Below are 23,457 nucleotides of genomic sequence, written 5' to 3' on the forward strand. Positions count from 1 at the left end.
ATAAAATGGGAAGGAGGTATCCATTTATCAAACAGGAATAATTTCTGTTGTCATTGCAATAGCTTCAAGCTTGTAGCAAAGTCATCATGTGCTTTGCCATAATTATAATACCAAAGGAAATGTAATGATTAAATCATTCTGTTGAATAATTTATTGAAAGTTTCTACCCAGCTGAAAGTTAGTTTAATTAAAAAACCCAGCATTAATGCCTGTTATAAAAAACCGGTTTAGTCGAGGGACATTAAGTGTAGAACTTGATGGACCTCAAAATTAAAGAAGAATGCAAGTTGTTAGATCTATATACCTACAAACATTTTTAAAGGCCTGTGTACAAGTACATAATTTAGAAAACATGTAGTATCTATCACAGAAAAAGATCTTGTCTCCTCTTGCAAAAATCATCATTTTCTGTGGGAGCCTTATATGTTTATGAGTGTATATATCTTTGGCTTAAAACCCACATCAGCATAACTGAGTCCTTTTAATACAAATATTCTATTAAATCATACTCAAAATGTTAATGTTTCCTGCTTTGAAAATAATTGTCTGAGCTGGGTGTGTATTTTTAAATTATAAATATCCCAGTATTTCTCCAATAGAAGTAAAACATACTGAGAAGGCTTTTTACTCCGCTAAATTACACGGCAATGCCAGGTAAGAAGTGCTGCTCTGTAGAACCACATTACACTTACAAAGTAATGTAAGAGGAAAAGCTTTGAGTGAACTTATAATTCTCATGAAAAATACGAACCAAGAAAAGGTCAAAGAATGAAAATATATTATGAAACATAACTATTTGACCAAACAGTTCAGATCAAAACCAACTTGACTGAGCTTTGGGCAGATGCTTTGTGACAATGTTCCAGATAAAGTAAAAAATCATACTTGACACAGACACAAATATTCAGAACAACTGATGAGTGTTCAGAACAAGGATGGTTCTAAAAAACCGAGAAATATGATTCAGGCACTGAAACATATATTCTAAATCATTTTTTTAAAATTATATGTATTACAAATACATTGTCTGGAAAAAAAAACCCCAAGCAAACAGAAAATATAATTTTCTACTGGTGTATCATAGCTGAACCTGGCTTTTGAGCCTTCATATGTGTGACAATAAACAGAAGAAAAGAGTGGTCCAGAATCCAAACCACAAAAACATTGCTATTGTATTTTGCACAGTGTAGTGTATAATCCATGGCAGCGTGCTGCTTCACATATGGAATATATCTAGCTGTGAAAAAGTAGTGAGGAGGTTTCTAAGAATGGATTTGAGAACAATTTTAGAGATTTTATATACTCCGTGTATTTTAGAATTTCTTTTAAAAGAATTGTATCAGCTAATCTAAACTCCCTAGTGTTTACTTCTCTCCAGGGAGATATTCCCTTTCTCTGTTCCTTCTTCCCCTGTCAACTTCTCACCTTCCCTAGGGCTCCCACTGTACTTGTCAAACCTTCTCGTGTTTCAGAAGTCCTCACGTATCCTGCTGAGCTGTGAGCAGACGCCTTTCAGACACACAGGGCAGGTGTGACAGCCATCCAGCGAGACACAAGATAACTTCTCTGCCCTCTTCCTGATTACTGCTGAAATTTAGCCAAGGGATTTCAATGGCCAATAAAACAGCATGTCTGTGACCTAATAGTGCTTTCGGGCTCCTTTTTTCCTTTGAGCAGCAACAAACTTATCCTATCACACTTACCATGAAATCTAATCCTAGAAACCAGCAGCAGTTATTTCAGTAATCCCTTTATCTTCAAAAGACAACTTCCACACAACAACCAGCAAGCTTTCCCTGACTTATCTGCAGCACCTTTGCTGCCCCTCAGCACCACTTGGCTTTTGTTGGTGCTTTTGTGCTGGCACAAGGGGATGGAACACAACCAAACCTCCGCTGTCAGCCACCGGCACTGCCACTGCTCCAGTACTCAGTCAGGCTGGGCACAGCACCATTTATCCAGCAGCTGCAGCCACTATTCCCTCCTGCTCTCCTCAGCCCCAGCTCTCTCACCCACATCACCAGCTTTATTCAACTCCAGCTATGACACAGGAGCAACACAGTGAGCACAGCCCATAGACAAGGCTCTTAGATAAGAAATATGCATTGCCTATGATTAATGAAAATGCACAGAATTCCCCATTCGGTGGTGATTCCCCATGTACTCTCCTGCCCCTCCTCTCTTCCCCTCTGCTACAATACTCACATCACTTCCCTGTACATCTCTAAGCATCTTCCTTTCTCCCTCCCTCTTGTGTTTCTCCTTCTCTCATTTTCTTAATCCCACCCACCCCCTCTGAAGTTTTTATCTACATAGTATTTGTATCCTTTCTCATAGGGAGCTCTAGGTTTTGTATCACACAAGAAGATTTAGGTTGGAATGGGCCTCAGCGCGTCAACGTAAATCTAACTGATTTTAGATAAGGTATCAAAAGAGGAGAAAAACAACTTTTAGATGCTTAGAAATAATTGTAAAAGGAGCCTTCACAGCAGAAAGGTAATAAATCAAATGTAAAATGCTCTTTCCTATGGAATATATTCATCCCTATTTTAACAAACCTATATTTAAGGAACTTGGTGCACTGATTTACGCCCATGTTGCACATTACAAAATCATAATAATTCCATCAGATAAGAAGGATACAAGTAGATGGAATCCCCCTAATATAATGAAATGTTCTTGTAGAAATGACACTGATGAGCCCCTGTAACTAGGCATAACTACTTCAAAGAATGTACTTTATCTCCCTACCTACTACACCTGGCCACATAACTCCTTACTACTTAGAGTAAAATTATTCAGATTATTTGCAATGTTATGAAGCATCAGCTAAACTTCAGGCATATATTGGAATTATCTGTAATTGCAGATTCTAAAGTCTATTAAATTCTTATATAAAAATATGCATTTTCAGGCCATACACAGACAAAAATATGGATGAATCCCAAATAATTTAGAAATATAATCCCTATCTGAGTGCTTAATTTTTCACTAATTCCAACGTGAAACCCATTTTATTTCAATGGTAAGTAAAGGATTAGAACAGAAATTAGATAATGTTGTGGACTGAGGCCAATCTAATTTCTGTTTCGCTGTTTCACAGAGCAATGAATCAATAAGGAGTATTATTATTTTTATTTCACTGAAATTTTTTCATCATTTATTACTTCAGATAATAGACTTTGAGCTAGTCTTACTAACCTCCTCCAGCAAAGCTATTGGATAGATTTACATCCAAATGTCCTGGCACTACCTGCTTAAACACAGTAGACATTCTTGAAGCCCTCGTTTCAGTGCCTAAAGTCAGCCAAAAAAAGAACAGAAGATTAAAAAAGCTACAGTGTTAACCAGACTAACACTTAATATGACTGATAAAACACCCTCTTTCACCCAATACAGCTAATTCTTGCCAACTTTGTACTTTAGATTTATTTTTAAGACAGATGTATACATTTGGCAACAGTATGGAGGTGTTAGATGCAGCTGAGCAATCAACATATTTTACAATAAATGAAGCAAAGCACATACACTTTGAGATGGTGTTACTTTACAAGAAAAGCCACTGTTTGGCAGCATTAGGCCAATTACAACCAACTAAGACAAGACAGACAATTTCAAGTCACATAGTCCTTCCTGACGCATTGGGATTACCCTCACCTAAACCTCACTAAGTTTCATCACAAAATAACTGAAATGAAACATGGATTCATTTCTTCATGGTTCCACCTAGGGATAACTCAAATAGTGTATTTTGAAACAGTTTTCACTGCAAAAAGAGCTCTATTTGGAAATCACATTAGCAGAAACTCATTATGAGGATGTAATGCATAAAGAGGCCTATACCCCTTCCACGGCTGCTGCAGCTAAACAACGTTACCTGTTCTGACCTTGCAACCTCATACTTCCTCATAATACAAAATAGAGCAGATTTTGCATCCTTTAAAATTTGGTAGTCTTTTATTCCATATGCAGTTTATTCTTAATTAGTTATAAAAGACCTCACTGCCAGATTAATATTGAAAAGTATTTCAAGAACGATTACGAACATCCTTTACACAGGGAAAACACATTCACTGAAACTAAGAGTGAATAGTCTATGGAAAGTCTATGTGGAAAGTCTAACAGTAAAGAAACAACAGAATTCATAAGGAACACTGAACTAGCACCAAATCAGAGAGAAGTCACTTATCAGCTTAGCCAGAGAAAAGCACTGTACAAACCAATTTTACCTGGAGACAGAGCAATGGTTGGGCTAACAGTGAGAGTATTACTGCCATTCTTTTTGCAGTGGACGGATATCACATTCAGTAAGGCTTGTAGGTATTTCTCCTGTTCTATACTGCTTGAAGATTCTAGAGACGTGGGAGCTAGAGTCACAAGAAGAATGGATTGCATTAAATAAGAAAAATACAATTTGCCGATACAAAGAATAAAAGGCTTACTGTGTAAAGCAGAGAATTGGAAATGTCCTAGTTTGCCAAAGGTTCAAAAAGCCTTTCCCTTGATGACAAGTTGTTCATCACCTGGCTGTACAGCAGGATCCAGCAATGGTCTCCTGCATTCCACACAAAGCTGAACTTCTGAAATTTTTACCTAATGGTCACTACTTGAAACTCTGATCACTAGCCATTATGTGATCAACACAAACTTGGTGAAGTTAATGCAGATTTCCTTTCACTCTCCAAACAAAAAGTAACATTTCTAAGTTTGTCTTGCTTGTCATCAAACTGTGCAGAGAACAGACAGAACTGTTTCTGTAACAAAAGTAAGTTAAAACCATACTCAACCAGCTCCACCTCATTCCTGAAAAGGAAGGTTACTTACCTGTACTTGGAGGTTCTTTGGGACACAGTGCCCATTAAAAAAGTTAAGAAAACATTAACAAAACACAGAACCAAGGGAAAACCCCCTCAAAAATAAGAAAAACAAATAATCCCAAAGAGAAAAACTCCATCCATTTTGGTGGAGTGTCCAGGTGCAAGGACTTAAGGAAAGGAGATGAAGCTCAGGTCCTGGGCCATAGCACAATGACAAAATAGTGTCCACTATTAATGAGTCAGTTTATTTTTTTTCAAATGCCAAACAAAATTTTTGGAATTCTAGTTTATTGCAGCTATCTTTGGACTTACTATAGGGCAAGAGTTTCATAGCTGCTTAAACCAGATTTGATATCTTGCTCACAAGAGACAAGATTTGGAATAAGAGACAAAGTTAAAGAACTTGATTGAGCCATTTTGACAAAACACTTCGTAAAATTGTAAATAATTTTCTCCAATGATGATCCAATCAGATTCTATGCTGGAGACTAATAGACAGTGAGCTAATTAGCTGGAGGTAGCGAAAGAAATTTCAAGACAGAAATTAGTATCTGAATTGAAAGTACAATCAGGAAGTGATGATATTTCTATCTGACCAAGGGAAAAGTCTGAGCAGGAACATTATTTTCCCTTCTACTCCTAAGCAGAATTTACACATCCTGAAACCCACTGGAAAGGTCTCTGGAACCCCCACCCCTGAAATAATACTAGAAAAAGTCAATTTAGGTCTCAACAATTTAGTTAAATTAAAAGAATTGAACTGTCCAAATGAAAGGATAACATCTATACCACCTGCACTTTAAAGGTTTTATTTTGTGAAGAGTATTGTGTGTGTTTTAGAAAAACAGTTCGACTTATATCAAGGTCTGTCATTGAACAAAGTACATATCAGAATTAAAGACTGAGGGCAAAAATGTCCTTGTGATGGATTAGAGGTGGAAAATTTTGCCCCTTCATCCTTACCACAACTGATCACATCACAGCAGCACAGAGAGGTGACTCAAAGCATTGCCCCCTACCAGCACAGGTGAACTGGGACTTCTACGGAATGACCACCTTTCAAGTGCTGTATCACACGTGAAGGTGACCACAGCAACATGGATTTAAACAAAAGATGGGGGGGGTAGAGATCCCAAGTAGCAATTTTATCCCATTTAATTTGGTTTTAACTAAGGAAAGAAACGCATTTCTTAGTACCAGAATGCTAATTTGTGTGCTATATGCCTGGTCACAGATGGCTTTCATCTTTATCTTACAGGTCCTAATACAATCAGTAATTCAGCCTGAACCAAGACAACTGTTCTCTGGATAGTGTTACTACATCCAAGAAACATGAACGTTCTTTCCACAGGGTAGCTGATCAATAAATGCTAATTTAGCTGTAGAATGTCATATTTAGAACTACAGTGCACTGCCACAAAAATTCCAAGTGAGGTCAAAGTAATTCAGAAACCAACTTGCAGTTTTCAAAAGAACATTTCAAAAGACCTATATACTCTCTATCTCATATTTGAACATCTGTCAATAATCTTTTTTTGGACAGACATTAGAAAAAACAATTCTGTTGCATACGCAGTTTAGTTCCACACAGAAATTAAGTACTGTGCATATTTCTCTAAAAATATGTTCTGTGCTTCTTCTATAACATATTGACCTCCAACTATGCTTGAAAACTTGCGTAACACACCACACAACAGGAAATCACAAAAATGTTCATTAAGTTTCCAGCAGGCCCTCCTTGTTTCTCTGTATCAATCCAGAACTGATCAATAAAAATCCACTCCTATAAAGTCTCTTCTTAGGAAAGAATGAACGTGTCAACTTGAATTTAACATCAGATTATCTTTACCCTCTTGGTTTGCTTCATAATGCGTTTTTCATTATAGACTTTCCGTCACTGCACGCAACTGCTGAGGCAGCTGTGGTGTAACTACCTTTGTTGATCAGTGTTGTTTTCAACAAGCTTCAACCTCATGAAGAGTAAAATAAACACCCTATAAATATTCTCCTTTTTCCTTGCTGTATCTTCCTGAGGGAAGTCTCTCTTTTCTCCATACTTTAAAAGAAACAGTAACTCCAGAAGCAAGTATCTGTCAGACACAGTTGTCGTCAATCCGTTTATCTACTCCATCATATATCTGGTGGACATATGGCAATGGCAATATAAAAAGCTATATAAAAGTAAGAAAAGAAACCATCAGAAAACTACTGCAGAAAGCATCAAAATGTTTGTCTTGACATAATTTTGAGACTGTTCCTGCAGGTTTTTTTCAAATTTTTCTCCATTTGTATCAGGTTAAAGATGCCTCATCTGTATTTCAGCCAGGACAATCAGTATTAAATCAGCTGAAGACTAACATTTGAATTGCCATGCCTGGGATTCATACCATAACCATGTGGAAGAACTGGTGTAGCCATCAGCTTTGACAGCTGCTGTGCCAACTATTGGTAGTACTTCACTGATTGTATTAATCCTTTCAACAAAAACACCTTATATAAATTTCAATTCATTGCCTTCATGCTCATCACTCCAACTAAAAAATGCTCCCATAAAACACTGAAGAGATACACTCAATGTTATAGCAATAAACATTCAGTAGATAATTAGCGATTCCCAAATTAGCCTTAACAGTCAGTACAGACACTAACATTAAAAACGTTTTTCTAATATCTTTGAAATAATGAGATTTTAAAGGTGTAGATACACACAAAACCTCACTAGGTCTGATATAAATTGCTCTTAAAAAGAAGGAAAACCACGGCTTTCATAAAGGTATTCTGTGAAGGAAAAATTGTGGAGGATTATGTAAAAAAAATTTAAATCATGTAATCTTCAAACTACTTTTATGGCACGTGTACACAAGTGTACAGTATGCTTCTTATAGGTTTTGAAAAATTCTATAGAACACACTTGAACAGAGTCAAAACTTTTAGTTGCATTTTAGCCATTACTGGGGAGAGATGGAAACATAAACAGGACAATAAAATTTCTTTGCTACCTTGGTGAGTTTCTGGTACTCCAATGTGACCTCACATTTCCTTTTCCTCCAAAAAGAAAAAAATATGGCCTAATTCTGGAATAATTTCCAAACAACTATCAGTTCAATTAAAGATAATACTGACTCATTCTCGGCATGAGATTAATTCTGAAAAAGCTATCAGCATGAGATGGAAATCCAGGCAGTCAGAAGTACCCTAACCACTGCCTGTGAATGACAGAAGTCAACAAATGTTATTTCCAAAATTAATGTTACCCTAATATTCTATTCCTCTGAAAACTAACTATTCTGATAAATCTTGTGGTTGGTCCAATCTCTGTCCAAATTATTCATTCACGTTTTGGAACTGCTTTCATACCATTCAGGATTTTGACATACAGTAACTATTAATATCAGATAACCACTTACACCCTGAGACTTTTGATTCCATTGAATCACTGATTTTCCTCTGGCAAAATATGCATTTCCACGTGAAATTCCTTCTACAGAAAGCCTAGCTGCATCAACTCACCCGTGGGATGTGTGTTTTGGGATTTGAAGAGGCCCACCACGCTTTTTCCATGGAAGCCCCCAGACCTCAGCAGCAGGGTGCTGTTTTTCGTGCTCTTCCAGCAGACAACAGGCAGGCGATTGTGGCGGTAACAGCGAGCCACTCTCTGCAGGCTGCTGTCCTGCACAGACTGAGGGACCACCAGCAGCCCAGGATAACTGCATTGGCAGCAAAGTGAAAAAAAAAAACCAAAAAATGAACAATTAAAATTGATTTCAAAATGCTCAGCAGTGAAAAAAATACCTACCTAAAATTACAAGCTGAAAAGACATCTTAATGAAATACACCTTAACTGTTAGAATTGCTTTTATTTTTAAAGTCATTTTAGCCCAAGCCTAGCAAATGCATTAATTTAAGCAAACTGCATTTAAATAGAAATTGAATTATGAAAAATTTGTAAGACTATCATTACTAAGCACTTTTCATTTAAGGTTACATTTTATTTGGCAGTATTTTTCTTCTTAGCATCTCTTTTATCTGTCACTATAATGAAGCCGTACTTTTTAAAGCATCACAGAAACGAAAATTTTGAGGTATGCAAATGATGGCAGTAAGCTCTGTTTGGACAACTGTATATGAAATATGAGAATTGAAAGGAAAGAAACATTAGATTGCCTAAAGTATCACAATGAAAACAATAGTCTTTGGTTTATGGAAAAATACATTTAGAGAGTCCAGTCAGAGTCCTTGGAATAGAGTGTTTGACACTGCATTTTTGTGTTCTGTTTAAAACATTGCAATACACTGAGAGATTAGGAAATTCACAGACATAATACCTTTAAAGACAGAAAACAAGCAAGATGGTAGTTTTGTTCATGTTAGTGAAAGAAGGATCCAAGCAATATGAAATATAATTTTCTGTCTTCCAAAAAAATCAAAAATCAACGTAAGTGCCAATTTCATGTGTTAAGAAGAAACTAAGATGAGGAACAAGAAAACAGCTACGGTTTACTGAATAACTTTTATTTCCTCTAAAATATACATGATTTATGCAAATTCAATTCTTGGACATTTATTCAATTGCCCTCAGACAAAATAAATGTATATGGTATTTATAGTCTACACAGCAATCACAGTAATATAGCTGAGATTTGTAATTCTTTCAGATACTAATTATATTTTCAAGAAAGCCTAGAGAATATTAAAAACCCCATGGCTTTAGGGTAGGAAAGGGTTGTCTGCATAACAATCAAAACATAATGAAAATGGACAGATTTCATGCCTTCATCTGCACTGTATTTCTTGGTGACTAAACAAAACCAGTACTCCAGAAAAGTCAGGAAACAAGAAAGGATCTAGTATTTCTCTTCCATGCCCTTCTTCCTGGCAATTCCATTGGCCATAATGAAAGCAATGACCAGCCCAAAACTGGCTCTGGAGAATGCCAGCGTCTTCTGATATGACTCATGCAGGTAGGCTTCTGTATTAAAAGGAATTTTTGTGGGCAGTGTCAGTAAACTACATCAGCTTTCATAACAACAAAAAAAGGACTTAGTAACACTGATGTGCTAAAACTCAGCATATGACTTTCAGCACCTGACAAACTTTTAAAGGAAATACTTTCATAAAGTCATCTGTAACACATACTTTTTAATTTGAAGAAAACTGTTATTTTTAATTGCTTCTGAAGTTTGCTTCTTTTTTTTTTAGGAGCAGAAGAGATTTTAAATGTAAATATATGAATGCAGATATACATACATGTGTCTCTAGTTTCAGCTACTTAAGTGAATTGATAAACTCACCTCCTGCAAAGGGAATACATCCTGTTCAGTGCAGTTATTCTTAAGTATTCTGTTTTTGAGCGAGAAGAATTAGTGCTGATGGTCCCCAGCCCCAAACGCTGATAGTCTCTGAAACAGGCTCGCTCTACTAATTGCTCCATGGTTGATTTTTCTGATGCTTTCAGGGTACCACTGGTGTGCAGCTCGCTGTCATCTGAAACTAAAGGGAAAAATCTTACTGGAGAGGCCACCAGTTACACAGCAAACAATGCTACTTTCTTCTAAACAAGCTTGTCCTGCTCCCAGAGATGAATGGCAAGATCCAGGACATGCAAACCACAGTTGACCAAATTAATAAACACTAAAATAGCATTTTAGTCAGCAAACCTGACTATAGCACCAAGTTACCTACTGTGCTTGTGACTGGCATGGCTGACATCTCTCTAGCTAAAATCCTGGAGAAAGTTATCTCACATAGTCACTTGAACCGCACTGAAGACAGATAATCTTTCTTTACCAATTTAAAAATTCTTTACAGATTCATTACACATTCAAGATAAAAATAAACTACACTTTTTTTTAAAAAAACCTATCTTCAGAAGAGGTAACAATCTTTTTAAGGCTTGGTTCAGCCTAAGAAGTGTTTCAGTGTTGCAATTTCACAAGAGATGACTGTTGGGTTCTGAATGTCTCAGTTTCAATGTCAGGCAGCAGCTTTCTTCAGCCGTGCATATCAGCTGCCCTTTCCAAAGCAGAAAAAACTTCAACCACCAGAGATAAAAAACTATGTCACAAGTTCAAACTACTCTGAAATTCAAGTCAGGCGAGGTCTTAGTACAAAACCTGCCACCTGCCTATTAGTGACACTTTCAAGCATTTCCAAATACTTCTGAGAGCAGATTTACTGCTCACAGCATGTACAGTTACTTTCCCCCACCTCAAGAATTGAAATATGTGCATATAAGAAGTATTTCTTCATGGACGAAGCACTGAAAAGTATATGAGGTTTTAAAACAGTACTTCATAAAACTGGAGTCTAAACTTATTTAGAAAATAGAAAAATATGCTATAATTAACGCTTTAACTGGCAGTAGACAACATTCAGAATTTACAGGAGTAGTACCTCTATGATTTTTTTCTGTACATTTTAGCATAAAAGCTAAATGAAAAATTTCTTTGCCCTTTCAGCTAAAGAAAAAAAAAAATCTCTATTTTTCTAAATAATGAAGTCAACAATCTGCATCTCTCCTCTTTTTCTTCTTTTTTCATATCTGTCATGATAAAAAGAAGTCACACAACATCTAAAGTGTGAAGTGCACTAATGAGAAACTAATTTAAATGAGTTTTAGAAATAATTTTTTGGGGGTCATACAAAATCTTGGTATCTAACAGTTTTGAACAGAAAGCTATAGCTGACTCAAGATGAGGGTGTATTTTGTGAAATATTTTTTCCTAAACAGATTTTTCTCCCATGACAGCAGGTACATTGGTGATCAAACTTTGCAAAACACTCTCCTGTGCATAAAAAACTAAACATAAGAGCTACTATCCATGTCCTTAAACTGAAGAGGGAGATGAAGATATTTTGCCGTCTCAAGTTTAAACATGATTTATTTGATTTTGAAAAAACAAGGAATAATCCCTCTATTTTACTGTTCTTCAGATGTGACTATTTTCAAAAGAAGGTTTCACAGTCTCTTGTTTTATTGAACACACCTGTGTGACCACTATATGAAACAGAATTTGCTAATGATTGAGAGATTCTAAACTCTGGAAACAAAGAGACGAGGAGGAATTTGAGTGAAATTAGATGTTCTCTGGCAACAACTAGTAACTGCACTACTGTGCCCAGTTTTTGAAATCACATTGCAAGTTATATGTTGACTACCTAAAGAAGTCTGAGAAAAGAGCAATGAAGATGATCAGAAGTCCGTCAAGACAAATAAACAAAAAACTGGAAGGACTGCATAGATTTAACATTCAGAAGACAACAGAAAAAATATTACAACAGATCATATATACATTATATATTGCAATCAGACTGAGGGGAATCATCTCTTCTGTATGTATATAGTGGCAGAGTAAGAAATGAAAGGCTTAAATTGCAGCAAGATGATGTTTAGTCCTGAATCTCAGAAAATTGCTTGTTTTGCCCAGCATTAAGGATGGTCTAAGTATTAGTATGAGCTGCCTACAGTTGTGGAACCTTCACCTTTGAAAGCTTTTAAGAAGTTAGGCAAACACTTATGAGGAACACATGAAATATGTTGATCTTGCCTTGGGGCAGAGCTGGACTACTTGACCTCTTGAAGTTCCTTCCAGCCCTATCTTCAAGATTTCTTTTTTAAGACAGCACATCACCTGCTGTAGATTGTTGGCAGAGCTGCATAGTTTCCTATAATTCAGTTTTTGAGACTTGCAAACAAGTCAAAAACAAAGCCACAGCAGTCAGTATAAAAGGAATTGCAGTGATTATTCCCTGTGGCTCTCTGCATTCTGTCTGAAACAGAGTCACTGCTGTTGACAGCTCCCTGTCCCTGATGTTGCCAGTACTGCACAGACAGAAAAGCAAACTCAGCCTTTGGTCACCTTAACACATTCCCAGCCAGGAAAGCAGCAGGCATAAAGGCTCACAAGTTAAAATTTAATTTTTTTTTTTCAGGAAGGAAAAAAGTGACTATCACTAATCTTATATAGAACCTGTGTTCACTGAAAAATACCATCGTTTTTGTATATCAGCAAAGCAAAAACTCTTTGAACTTCATCACCAAGAGACTACGAATACACAGGTACAGCTGTGCTTGGTGTCTCTGAGTGAAGAACAAAATCACCCCTAAATCACCCAGGTACAGCCTGCAGAATTATTTCTGACCCAAAGAACATGTAACATCAGAACACATGCTAACTCTTCAGCACTTCAGGAAGATGCTGGAAATTCAATTAAGAACATAATTTTTTCGCACTCTAATGACACTGTGTTTTCCCAGCCCTTCTTTTTGCCTATTTCTCATCACTTTATCTGGAATGAAAGAAGAAAAACAGTATTTTTAAGCTCGCCTGGAATGGCTTTCTTCCATTTCAGAGAGAACAGAGGCTTCAGTACCGCTTTAGACAGCTTTCATACATCTGCTTCTAAGTCACATGAGTTGCCTTGCTCAGTGACCAAATATTCAACAGGAAAATTCGGCTTGTTTGATGTTTGGAACAAATTATCAATGTTCAAAGAACACTTCATTATCTGAGATGCCCATGTTTTTTTTTAAGAAAGAATGCTTTGACAAAACAATACCTGTTTATGTAGAGGAGAATCTGGTTCCCTCTAGTGGTTTATTATAAATTAGCAGTGGTCCAGATAAGGATGTACAGACTGCAGCATAGGGGAGCAAAAGAGGCCTTTTGGGGAAAGTCAAACTCCACACCATCACACAAACTGCACAAAGTGCCCAAACCCCTTTCTACCTTCTACCCCCAAAAAATTTCAACCAAAAATATGGGAAGTGTTATTTTCAGCAGTAGTGAGTTGTGCTGCTTCCAGAAACCATTTGTCAGCCCCACATCCACAGAAGTCTCCAATTTGCTCATTCTTGCACCTCACCAGTTACTGCTTTCTCATCAGACTACCTGCAGATGCCAGATGTCTAGAGATAAATGGAAACTGCAGCATGCTTCTGTGCTGTTTCAACTCCACTAGCATGACATAAAAATGATCTAAAAGATATATCTATAATAATTTGATAATTAAAAAATAATCTAGTACTTTGCTGTACCACTAAATAAAGTCAACTTCCTCTTCTCATTGCAAATGAAAACACTCACTAAATGTACAGATTCGAAAGCCTTCTCTTTCCTGTCTAGGAAAACCCTTCAATTTCTTGTTAAAGGCATTTCTCATTCAATATACCAGAATGGAAACATATGAGAATAGATTTATTAACCAACACAGATAAAAAAGTCACACTCTTACCAGAAATATCATCATCATCATTCCAGCCAGGCCGATTCCCTCTTTCCTCCACTATGGTGCTCGTTTTCTTCTTCAATAAGTACTGTCGCCCAATTGTCATCTTCCCAGCACGTTTTGCTCCCTTCACAATGCTTTGGAGAAGGTACTATAAATCCAAAAAAACCAAAAGTATTTGGAAAGATTCATCTGATTCTGCCTGGTAACATTTACAGATTTCTATGATGAATGCAAATAAAACGGATTTAATAATTTTTCACTTAATACTAACTATTAATTTTTAAACATAAACTGTAATACTTAGAGATAAATTTGTGTCTTTTTTTTTTTTTTTTTTTCCTACTGTTAATGAATAAGCAGATATAATTTATCTTCAGGGGTTTTTTTTATTTTTCTAGTAATGTGATAAATCTAGAAAGCTGCCAAAGTAAAGGCAGGAAAGATAGAAATTACCTTTAGGTTTTAGGATTTCATGACTAGCTTGGGATTCTATTTCCTGTGTAAACAATACAGTAATCAACAGAGAATCACAGGACCTACTGGTCTGGAATAGACTAATGATGCAGCTGGTCCAGTAAAAATTATCATATAACGTAAAACTCGAAAGAGGACCAAAAGCTCAAACTCTAAATTAAAAACCAATAGGGCAAATGCATAAAAACCAATAGGGTAAAACTAATCCTAATCCACACTAGGCTGTAAGTGGCTAGGCTACTAATTATAAATACAATTAATCTAATTTCCATGTTGAGGTCAAGACGCTACTTCAATTTCATGTGTTTCAAAATGTAATAAGGTGCTTGTTCAAATCTACTGGGGCCAGAAGTTTAGATAAATAATACAATTCCAAATTGTACAATCCCAATAACACCTGTATCCTACCAATCTATCTCTTACTCGGGAAATACAGAGATGCAAAATAGCAATCACATACTTTGACATGATCTCCACTTGTGCAGAGCTTTCAGGCTGTTCAGTACATTTGGATAGTACAAGAACAAGAACATAAAAGAAAAAGAGAGTAGGGAGAGGGAGAGGGAGAGGTAGAGGGAGAGGGAATAGGAGATGGGTATGAGGGAACAAAATAAAAAGAACAACTTCCCCCTCCCCCCTCCCCCTCCCCCTCACCCCTCCCCTCCCCCTCACCCCGCCCCCTCCCCCTCCCCCTCCCCCCGCACCCTCCCCCTCAACCCCCTCCCCGCCCCCTCCCCTCCCCCCCCTCACCCACAAGAAAGTGCACCGGAAACTGTACCGGAATGAAGTGTTCGTTTCGTTCTGTTTTGGTATAATTATCTGTGGTGCTGTTTGCCCAGCTGCAACGGCAAAAGTGCTGAAGACTAGACTGAGGATACCGGCAACTTCATCAACTGTTTCTTAAATATTTCCACCACTTCTGGACTCACTTCTTCATCAAATGCTACTTTAATTAACTGTGTATTAAAGACATGGCATGTTAGAAACTGGAAACACAGTCTGAGAATTTCAGAAACTGGAAGATTCTAAGATACAGCAGCAAAATTCCTATACTTTCACAGTATTATGCCCTTCAGAAAATACAGATATATGTAATATGACTCATTTATTTTGATAGCTATTACACATTTAAAGATGCTTCTATTTTCTATTTTAAATTTATGTCCTAATACTAAGGTATCTTCATAGGCAGCATCTGGAATTCTCGTAAGATCAAATACAAAATATTTCGGTACATCCAAGTCATAGTGCTGGCACTAAGACATCTACAACAGTTCAAATTCTGGTCACACGGGACAGCTTAGCCGGGAAATAGTCTGCCAGCTCTGCCCCTACACTGGGAGCTGAGGTTGGTAATGCACTTCAAAGACTCAGCAAGCCAACAATTTCAGCATTTATATGTCACAACCATTATATTTCTATTACTTAGATGTTCCAATTTTGGCCTCACCTTGCAAAGTATAGAAAACTGCTAGTACAACAAAAATGTGATAGTGAAATCTGCTCCTTAAAAAGGAAATAACCTTGTGCTATTCAACACTGATCCATCCACTTGACTAAAAATGCTTTTTTGAAAGTTTCTGGGAAAAAAAAAAAAATCCCATCCAACTATCCTCTGCTGAAAGGAAGTCAACAATTTGGGGAAAACAAATAAGAGACAGAAAATACGGAATCCATAAAAAGTCCCAAAAGAACTCTAAGAATGCAGAGAAAGCAAACAAAGAAATATCCTAGAGCTCTATTTCTGAACGCATACCTAGACACCTTTTAAATTCCTCTGCCTGCCATCTAGAAGGTGGATTTCATCCTTGCTTTTCCAATTTCACTTGTTTTGTAAATACTTTCCAAATGACTAATGGCTCTGTTGTTCTACGACCTCCTTGAAAGGAGCTCTTCAGTCTTTCAGGGTTACACTGATCCGAAGTTTTAGAGATATCAAACAGTATAGCTGCACAGCAAACCATCTGAAAATCATAATTAATAAACAAAGGGGAGGGGCTATTTAATCCTGTATTGAACCCTGGCTGTTACACAGGGAACAGGGAATAAACTGTTTGTGGATTGTTTTTGTTCTCATAACCTAATACAAAACTATGCTAAACAAAAGCAAAGATGATGTTTGACCTGAATCCAGCTCTGAGCTGGAGTCTGTATTTATCACATCATTGAAGCATGCTAAGTATTCTGGTAAAAAGATTTCTGGAAAATAAAAGTCCTCTCAAAAGTCCACAAGAACAACTTTTTTTTGCTTGTTTTACTCATTTGCCTTCCTAATTTTGTGCTTTTGAAGTTGATACTGAAGGATGATTAGCTAAATAATGTGCATTATTGTAAAGAAATAGTGAAATCCTATTTTGTTACGTTTTCAAATGTTGGAGTCACTGTTCTCAAGGAAAATATGCTTCTGCAGTCAGTCAACCCAGCAAAGTATTTTGCATTTTAAGCAATGCAGTCTACTTTCGGTCCATGGTATAAAATTCTTTGCTTGCAGCTATTGATCTCTTAGGGTTTGACCACAGTTAAGATCAAAACCAACAAGTAAAACTCAGGAAAGACTTCAGGATTCCTAATGTTCACAACTACATCTCTTATCAATTGCCCTGCAATACACACTTTTGTTGAACACACTGATGGGGATTCTACAGAAAATTCTAAGCTCTGTCTGTGCCTGTCATATGGAGGTTCATGGATTCTACCCTAAAGATTCTGGGAAGTGCAACATCCCATGTGTGACATCCCATGATTTTCTGCCATGGATTTTAAGAGAAAGCTGGTGAAGTGACAAACCTTGAGAAGAAAGTAATACTTAGAGCTTTTCCATATTGATTCCATGTAGCTGGAGGAGAGAGAAAGCAGGTTCTTACTAGCCTCCCTAGGCCTCTACTTACATGAAGGGATTCTGGACCTAAACCGGTCCTTTTCTATTTCCAAAATAGGTGAAGAAAGCAGTGAAAGAAATCCAATGTGAAATAGTAACCCTCTGTAAATATCAAGTGGGCCAAGAAATGCCAGGGTTCTATGAGTTCTGCCTTGTCTATTGACCTTACAGGGCAGAAAACCAGACTCTTCACAAATACCAGGGCAAAGCGCTGCTCATAAATATTTTGAGCTTACAGTAGCCACATATATTTTCACAAAACTTTCTTTTACCTGAAAAGAGGCTGAACTGATCTGCAGCCCTTCCTGCATGCTCTGCTGCAGCTGGTTCTGGATACTGATCTTCTTCTCCTTGGTAATGGAGGCGATGGGAAAGCTCCGGATCACGGTCTGCTCCCCAACTGAGGGTACAACACATGGACATCGGTTAGATCAAACAGCCAGGTCTGCTATGCTCGCACTGCTACCCGAGTAAACAAGAGTAAGTACAAAACAACATAAACATGATGGTGTAGGACTAATTTCAGGCAAAATATCTGAAAAGTTGGCAAATTCCTAAAACATCATTTGTAATCTGAATTTCTACTCTATATTCAGCTGTGATGATTAGAAAACTATTCTTCTTTCTGAGCCTTTCTACATAATGGAAACGCAGCCCCAAAATCTAGGTCGGTAGGGAGTAAAGAAACAATTTAAAGTTTATTCAGATTTCATAATGCAATATATAACTTATAAACAGAAATTATATACTTCGATATCTTTACATATGACCATGAACTTTCCAAAATAAATTTATACTTCTGAATGACAATCTGCTTAGAAATGGCACATGCTAAATCACAAAAAAATTATCATTCAGAAGAGCTGACATATTAAGAAAGTACCGTTATTTCCAAGTGTCATGGGTTAGTACAGTTTGGTTTTTTAGTTACAGAGGAATGTAGAATGATTTTCCGGGTCAGGACCTGGGAATTGCTTTAGAAAGGACAGGGACCTATCAGAGAGTTAGCTGGAATATTGGCATCTGTTCTGACCACTGAAAATTGTTAGCTACGACTTTGGGAAGTACCATATAAAACCCCTTGATTTCCTGTAGGTCGGACCTTTTCCTTTTTTCCTTTGGCCAGAGAGAGACAGGTAACACCGAGCTGGGCCTGCTGCTCCCCCCTTTTTGGGGGAGCTGGCCTGAGGCCTGGCCGGATTCCATCGGCTCCCGGGTGGGAGGGAAGGAGAGGTTGCAGCTTTACAACAGCTACTTTATCCAAACTTCCCTGGAGCAGGGAGAGATCTCTGCCGGGCCCCTGATAAGAGCTATGGGCACCATTTGGGCTGAGGCCGGCCCCATTTACACTGAGGGGTGGGCTGAGAAGGCATTTATGATCCTGCCTGGGTTTTTTGTGATTCTGGACTGCCTGAGTGCTCCGATATCTGATGTTTCTGTGTGAGTTCTTCCTCCCTCACCAGTGAGGCCTTGAACATCTCACACCAGGAGCTACTGCAGGAGAGAAGAGACTCTGGACAGATTTAACCCTTTCCTGGCAACATGAAGCTCCCTGAGCTTGGCCCTTCTCTGAGAGAGAAAAGAGACAGAATGAGCATGAAGAAGAAAGAACATAAAGTCAGTAGAGTGAGAGTGAAAAGACTGCTGGGACAGAGGGTTGAAGAGTTGTTGTTCCATTCGTATTTGATCCATGGAAATGAACTCTATATTTAGATTATCCCTTTAAATCATGGGAAAGACATGCATTTGGGGAGATGATTGTTTAGATTTGTGTGTGGATTTGAACAAAAGTGTTTGTGATGGACTAAGTGATATTAATCCTATAAGATGCTTGAACAGAGATAGAGATGAGAAGCCCTCTGCGCCAGTGAAGAAGTGAGAAGATATCTCTGTGCCTTGAGATGAAGAATCCTTTGCTTTGGAGTTATTCATCTTTAAAAGGTGACACCCCAATATGCAAAAGTCTAAGACCCATGGCCCATAAGCAGCTTGGGAACCTGCTCATGGGAGGGGCCACAAAGGCAGGTTTCTCCAGGCGGTTGTTTCTGTGAAAGTTTAAAACCCACAAGAGAACTGTTCTAGGTTGTCAGTGGGATCCATGACTCTAAGAGAGACTCTTCTCCTAAAAAATTGATGAAAGACTATTATCAGATGGTGAAACTGACTGAAAATTACAAGTTCTGTCTCTTTATGTTGTTTTGTAGGAAAATGAACAGTTTGCAAGGAGAGGGAAGAGTTTTTGGAGTTTCATTCTGTTTTGTTTTAGTTTTTTTTTCCCCCAACTTTCTTTTTCCATTCTTTTAGTGTGTGTGAATAAAACTATTTGTTAATTTTAAGGTTGAGCCTGCTTTGCTTTCTCCTAGTCTGTCTCCCACAGAAAAAAGAGTGAGTAGTAAGACCAGAATTTAGTGAACGTGAAACCACTACACCAAGTAATAATTTTAGGTAGAATACCAACTCATGGATTGTTGCAGTGTCCTTCTCGGAGCAGCGGCTCCATCCACCCAGGCTAGCTCTGACACTGCAATCAGATGGGGAACACTTCTCTGGATTATGGGAACCAGAGGAGCAGATAAGGGGGTTTTCCCCTTATCACAGGAGGGACCTCACTGAAGATGGAGGGAGGAGTCGGACTCAGTTGGAGGGCAAAGTCCAAGGTGTTTTATTCAGTCCCAGCCAGGGACATCTAAACCTTAGGGAGTCTCTCCAGCCGAGCCGCCCGGGGGGGTGAGCTCCAGGCTTAAATACAGGGGAGGGACTAAGGGAGGAGACAAACCAACATCCAATGAGGGAAAAGGTGGGAGTGAACAGGGTTGGAGGGACATTCAAAGAAACCAATGAGAACATAAAGGGAAGAACCTCCTCGGCTCCTGCCCTATCACTGGATGTCCTTACCCGAATTCTCCAGGAGCTGGGAGGAACAATCAAATGACAGGCAGGGCCCGTAGGAGGGGACTGGGAGGAATACGGGAGATTGACAGGGAAGAGGGGCAGGGACAAACCTCGGAACGTAACATTTCTTAGGAGAACAGGGGAGTGCAGAACAAACCATTACAACAAAAATAAATAACATAAAATACAATATGAAAATAAATAACACAGAGCACAATGCAACAATGGATATTTTTCCTTTCACTTGCTTCCAGTGTCTGAAAAATACTGTTTTATGTTGCTGATGTTTGAATAGGTGGACAGGCCAGCTCAAAATCCTGCCTATCTGAAGGACCACAATTATCACTGTTCAGATTTTCTTACCCAACTGATCATGAGGAGTGCCCTTAAATATAATTCTGTAAGTGGTAAGGAACAGAGCTCCTTCAGCAGGGAGGATATGAGGACCTCCAAGCAGTCCTCCTGTGGCTTCCTCTCTGCCATCAGGATCCAGCAGCACACGGAGACCTTCGAAAACAAATTCTTCTCCTGGCAGTAAAGCTGGCCGTAGAATTTTGGGCTGATGCAAAATAATGGAAGCGTAAGTGTAAATCGGTGTTATAACCTCATGGTAGTAACAATATTTGGTTTTAAAAGCTTAAAAACAAAATTGTTATGACACTGAATCCAAAGAAGGGAAATGGAGTTTGGACTCAACAAAGAGAAATGGGTCTCAAAAAGCAGCGGGCATGCAACAGCTTGTTTATGATCAGAAGTCTGGCTCTACTGGTTTCATATTTCATGAGACCAAAGCCAAGCACTTTATTTATCACTGGTGGAAATTTTCTTTTAATGTTTTGATATTTCCTCATAACATTATGAGAGGAAGAAAAAAGATGACTAGATTTTATGATTCTAATACTTGTAAAGAATACAAATACATTTCATAACACTTGCTTTCTGTATCGGTGGAAGCCTCCTACTCTCTCGATGGACAGCCTCCAGAGTCTCTATGTGCATTGCTACAATGCCTGGAAAACAGGAACACCATAAATAAAGTCTCACACAATGTGAAAGAGAAAGCTGCCCTGTAATTAAATCTCTGATAGTGCTGAAATTCTCAAATGTTGACATCAAGGAAATAATTATCTGAGATTTAACAGCAATTATAATCTGGAAAAGTAATCTAATACTCTAACTTATTTGAAGGTAACTCAAATTAGAAAGTGCATTTGTTTAATTATGAAAAGAAACACCATAAAGCATGTTTTGTGACAATTCCTACCTGGTATCATGCAGTGCAGACCTTTGATGTGATCCTGTGTGACCCCACTTTCTGTGCAAACCTTATCAATAAATCTGGTGATGAAGCGCACGACTGCGTTTGCAACATCATTGTTCTCTGAGTCCTCAAACCCACTCTCAGTGTCATAACTCTCTGCAACACTGCCTGCAATGCTAAAGGCAGAAATAAAAGCAGTAACAAGTGTGAACAATTAAGCTGGTGATGCACATATGACACTTGGATAGACACTGACAAGTTGTGGGGTTTTTTTCTAGTTACAATTTCCAAACCTTGCTAAAAGGATATGGTGGTACCACAGTTACGTTGTACTTTCATTGCCAAAACTTCATAAATGATCACAATGTTCTCTCCATGAGTCCAGTACAGATAGGCCCAGAAGAGAAAGAACAGCTTTTTGAGAGCTCTATGTCTTCATAAAGCCAAGTATTTGCAACCCATGGTAAGCAAATATCCAGTTATATAAAGAAAGATACATTAAATGTATATTTAGGTTGCAGAGCAAAGCAATCAAAACTAAAAAGATCATAAGATTTTTTTTTTGTGCATTTTTTGTGCATATTAGATAAAGAAGTAATTTGGTGGGAAATGTACTTTGAATGTCTAAAAAATGCCTCCCATAAGAATATTAGGGGGCCAAATTCATAGATTGCAAGATACATCACAAGCAGGCCACTGAGCACGTCCTAATGCCTGAGATTAGAGGTGTATAGTCAGCAGAAACCAGTAACTCCATGGGGAGTTTCATCCTGTCTTGTACTTGATGCCAGTATCCTCACATGGTGTTCTATAATTTTATCGAGTGAGAATTTGTACAGAAAGGTGATAATGAAGACAAACAAAAAGAGAGGAAGGCTTATTATGAAATGTCCTGGATTTGCCTGCTAGGGAATGAATGGAACTGGTGTTATACTCCTACTGCTCCCTTGGTAATTTAACCTTTGCAATTCTGGTTTAGCTCTCTTGCTTTTTGTGACCTCAGTGCCTTTTCTCCTTTGCAGCTGTTGCACCGAAATGCGGATTTTATAGATGCTACAACAAATGCTTTCTTGATTTTAGGTTCATACAGTGGTTATTTTTAAGTTATATAAAAACTAACAGAGTGAGTTTGAGGCTGCTGTTTTCTTTCTCACCAAACTCCATGTTTGTCTTTAACATCTGCATTACTAGATTAAAAATTCTTACTGGGACAATACAATGTTCCTTTAAATAGAAGTAAATCACTCCAGACAAAGTTCTGTTATTTGAGAGGAATCATGTTAGACTTCTGCTCTCCTTAACTACTGAACTTGAAAGGAAGTGAAGATGCTGAAACAATCTGGTATTTAGAGTACAGCCATTTTGCAAGCCATGGCCCATCCTGCTGGATGAGCACTGGCCTCGGATACTCACCTATTTGTGACAATGCTGTTGCTTCCACTCTCCCAGTCCCCAGTAGCTGATGTTCTCAGCAACTTGTTCTTACTTGTATCCAGTGGTACCAGCAGGTAGACCATGAGGTTGGCAAAATGAATGGCCTGGCTGAAAACTGTGCTTTCCTCATTCTGGACTAGCTCTTGCTGCATCTGTTTATTAAGGGTTGGCCACAACCTCAGCTGCTCAGCAGCCAGGTCCATTGCTGTCTTATCCTGGTCTGCAGGAGTTTTCTCCTGGAAGACACAGAGAAAGAAATATAAAGACATAGAAGAGATGATAAAGCTACAACTTTAAAAACAATGCTTAGCCAAAGCTTTATGTATTCAGCTGCTGTTTAAACTTCTTCAATTATTTAAATTATATATTAATTCAAAAAGAAAGAGCAAATAACTACCTTCAATAGGGTATAAGGAGTGTTATGATTATGGGAACTGAGCTTTGAGAGCAGTTTACTGAAATGCACCAGT

At 38.0% G+C, this 23,457-nt stretch overlaps 1 protein-coding gene across 1 annotated transcript in view; it reads right to left on the bottom strand.

Annotated features, from left to right (window-relative positions):
• Positions 1–23,457, bottom strand: part of SBF2 (SET binding factor 2) — a 215,968-nt gene that overhangs the window by 27,333 nt on the left and 165,178 nt on the right. The window contains 13 exon segments of the mRNA XM_040066769.1: positions 3,202–3,297; positions 4,230–4,367; positions 8,328–8,524; positions 10,109–10,307; positions 14,052–14,182; positions 15,289–15,386; positions 15,388–15,402; positions 15,404–15,478; positions 17,673–17,800; positions 20,656–20,851; positions 21,229–21,302; positions 21,557–21,729; positions 22,967–23,223. Coding sequence (XP_039922703.1) covers positions 3,202–3,297; positions 4,230–4,367; positions 8,328–8,524; positions 10,109–10,307; positions 14,052–14,182; positions 15,289–15,386; positions 15,388–15,402; positions 15,404–15,478; positions 17,673–17,800; positions 20,656–20,851; positions 21,229–21,302; positions 21,557–21,729; positions 22,967–23,223 — 1,777 coding nt within the window.

Source organism: Hirundo rustica, chromosome 6 (genome assembly GCF_015227805.2).
Source record: "Hirundo rustica isolate bHirRus1 chromosome 6, bHirRus1.pri.v3, whole genome shotgun sequence".
Taxonomy (NCBI): domain Eukaryota; kingdom Metazoa; phylum Chordata; class Aves; order Passeriformes; family Hirundinidae; genus Hirundo; species Hirundo rustica.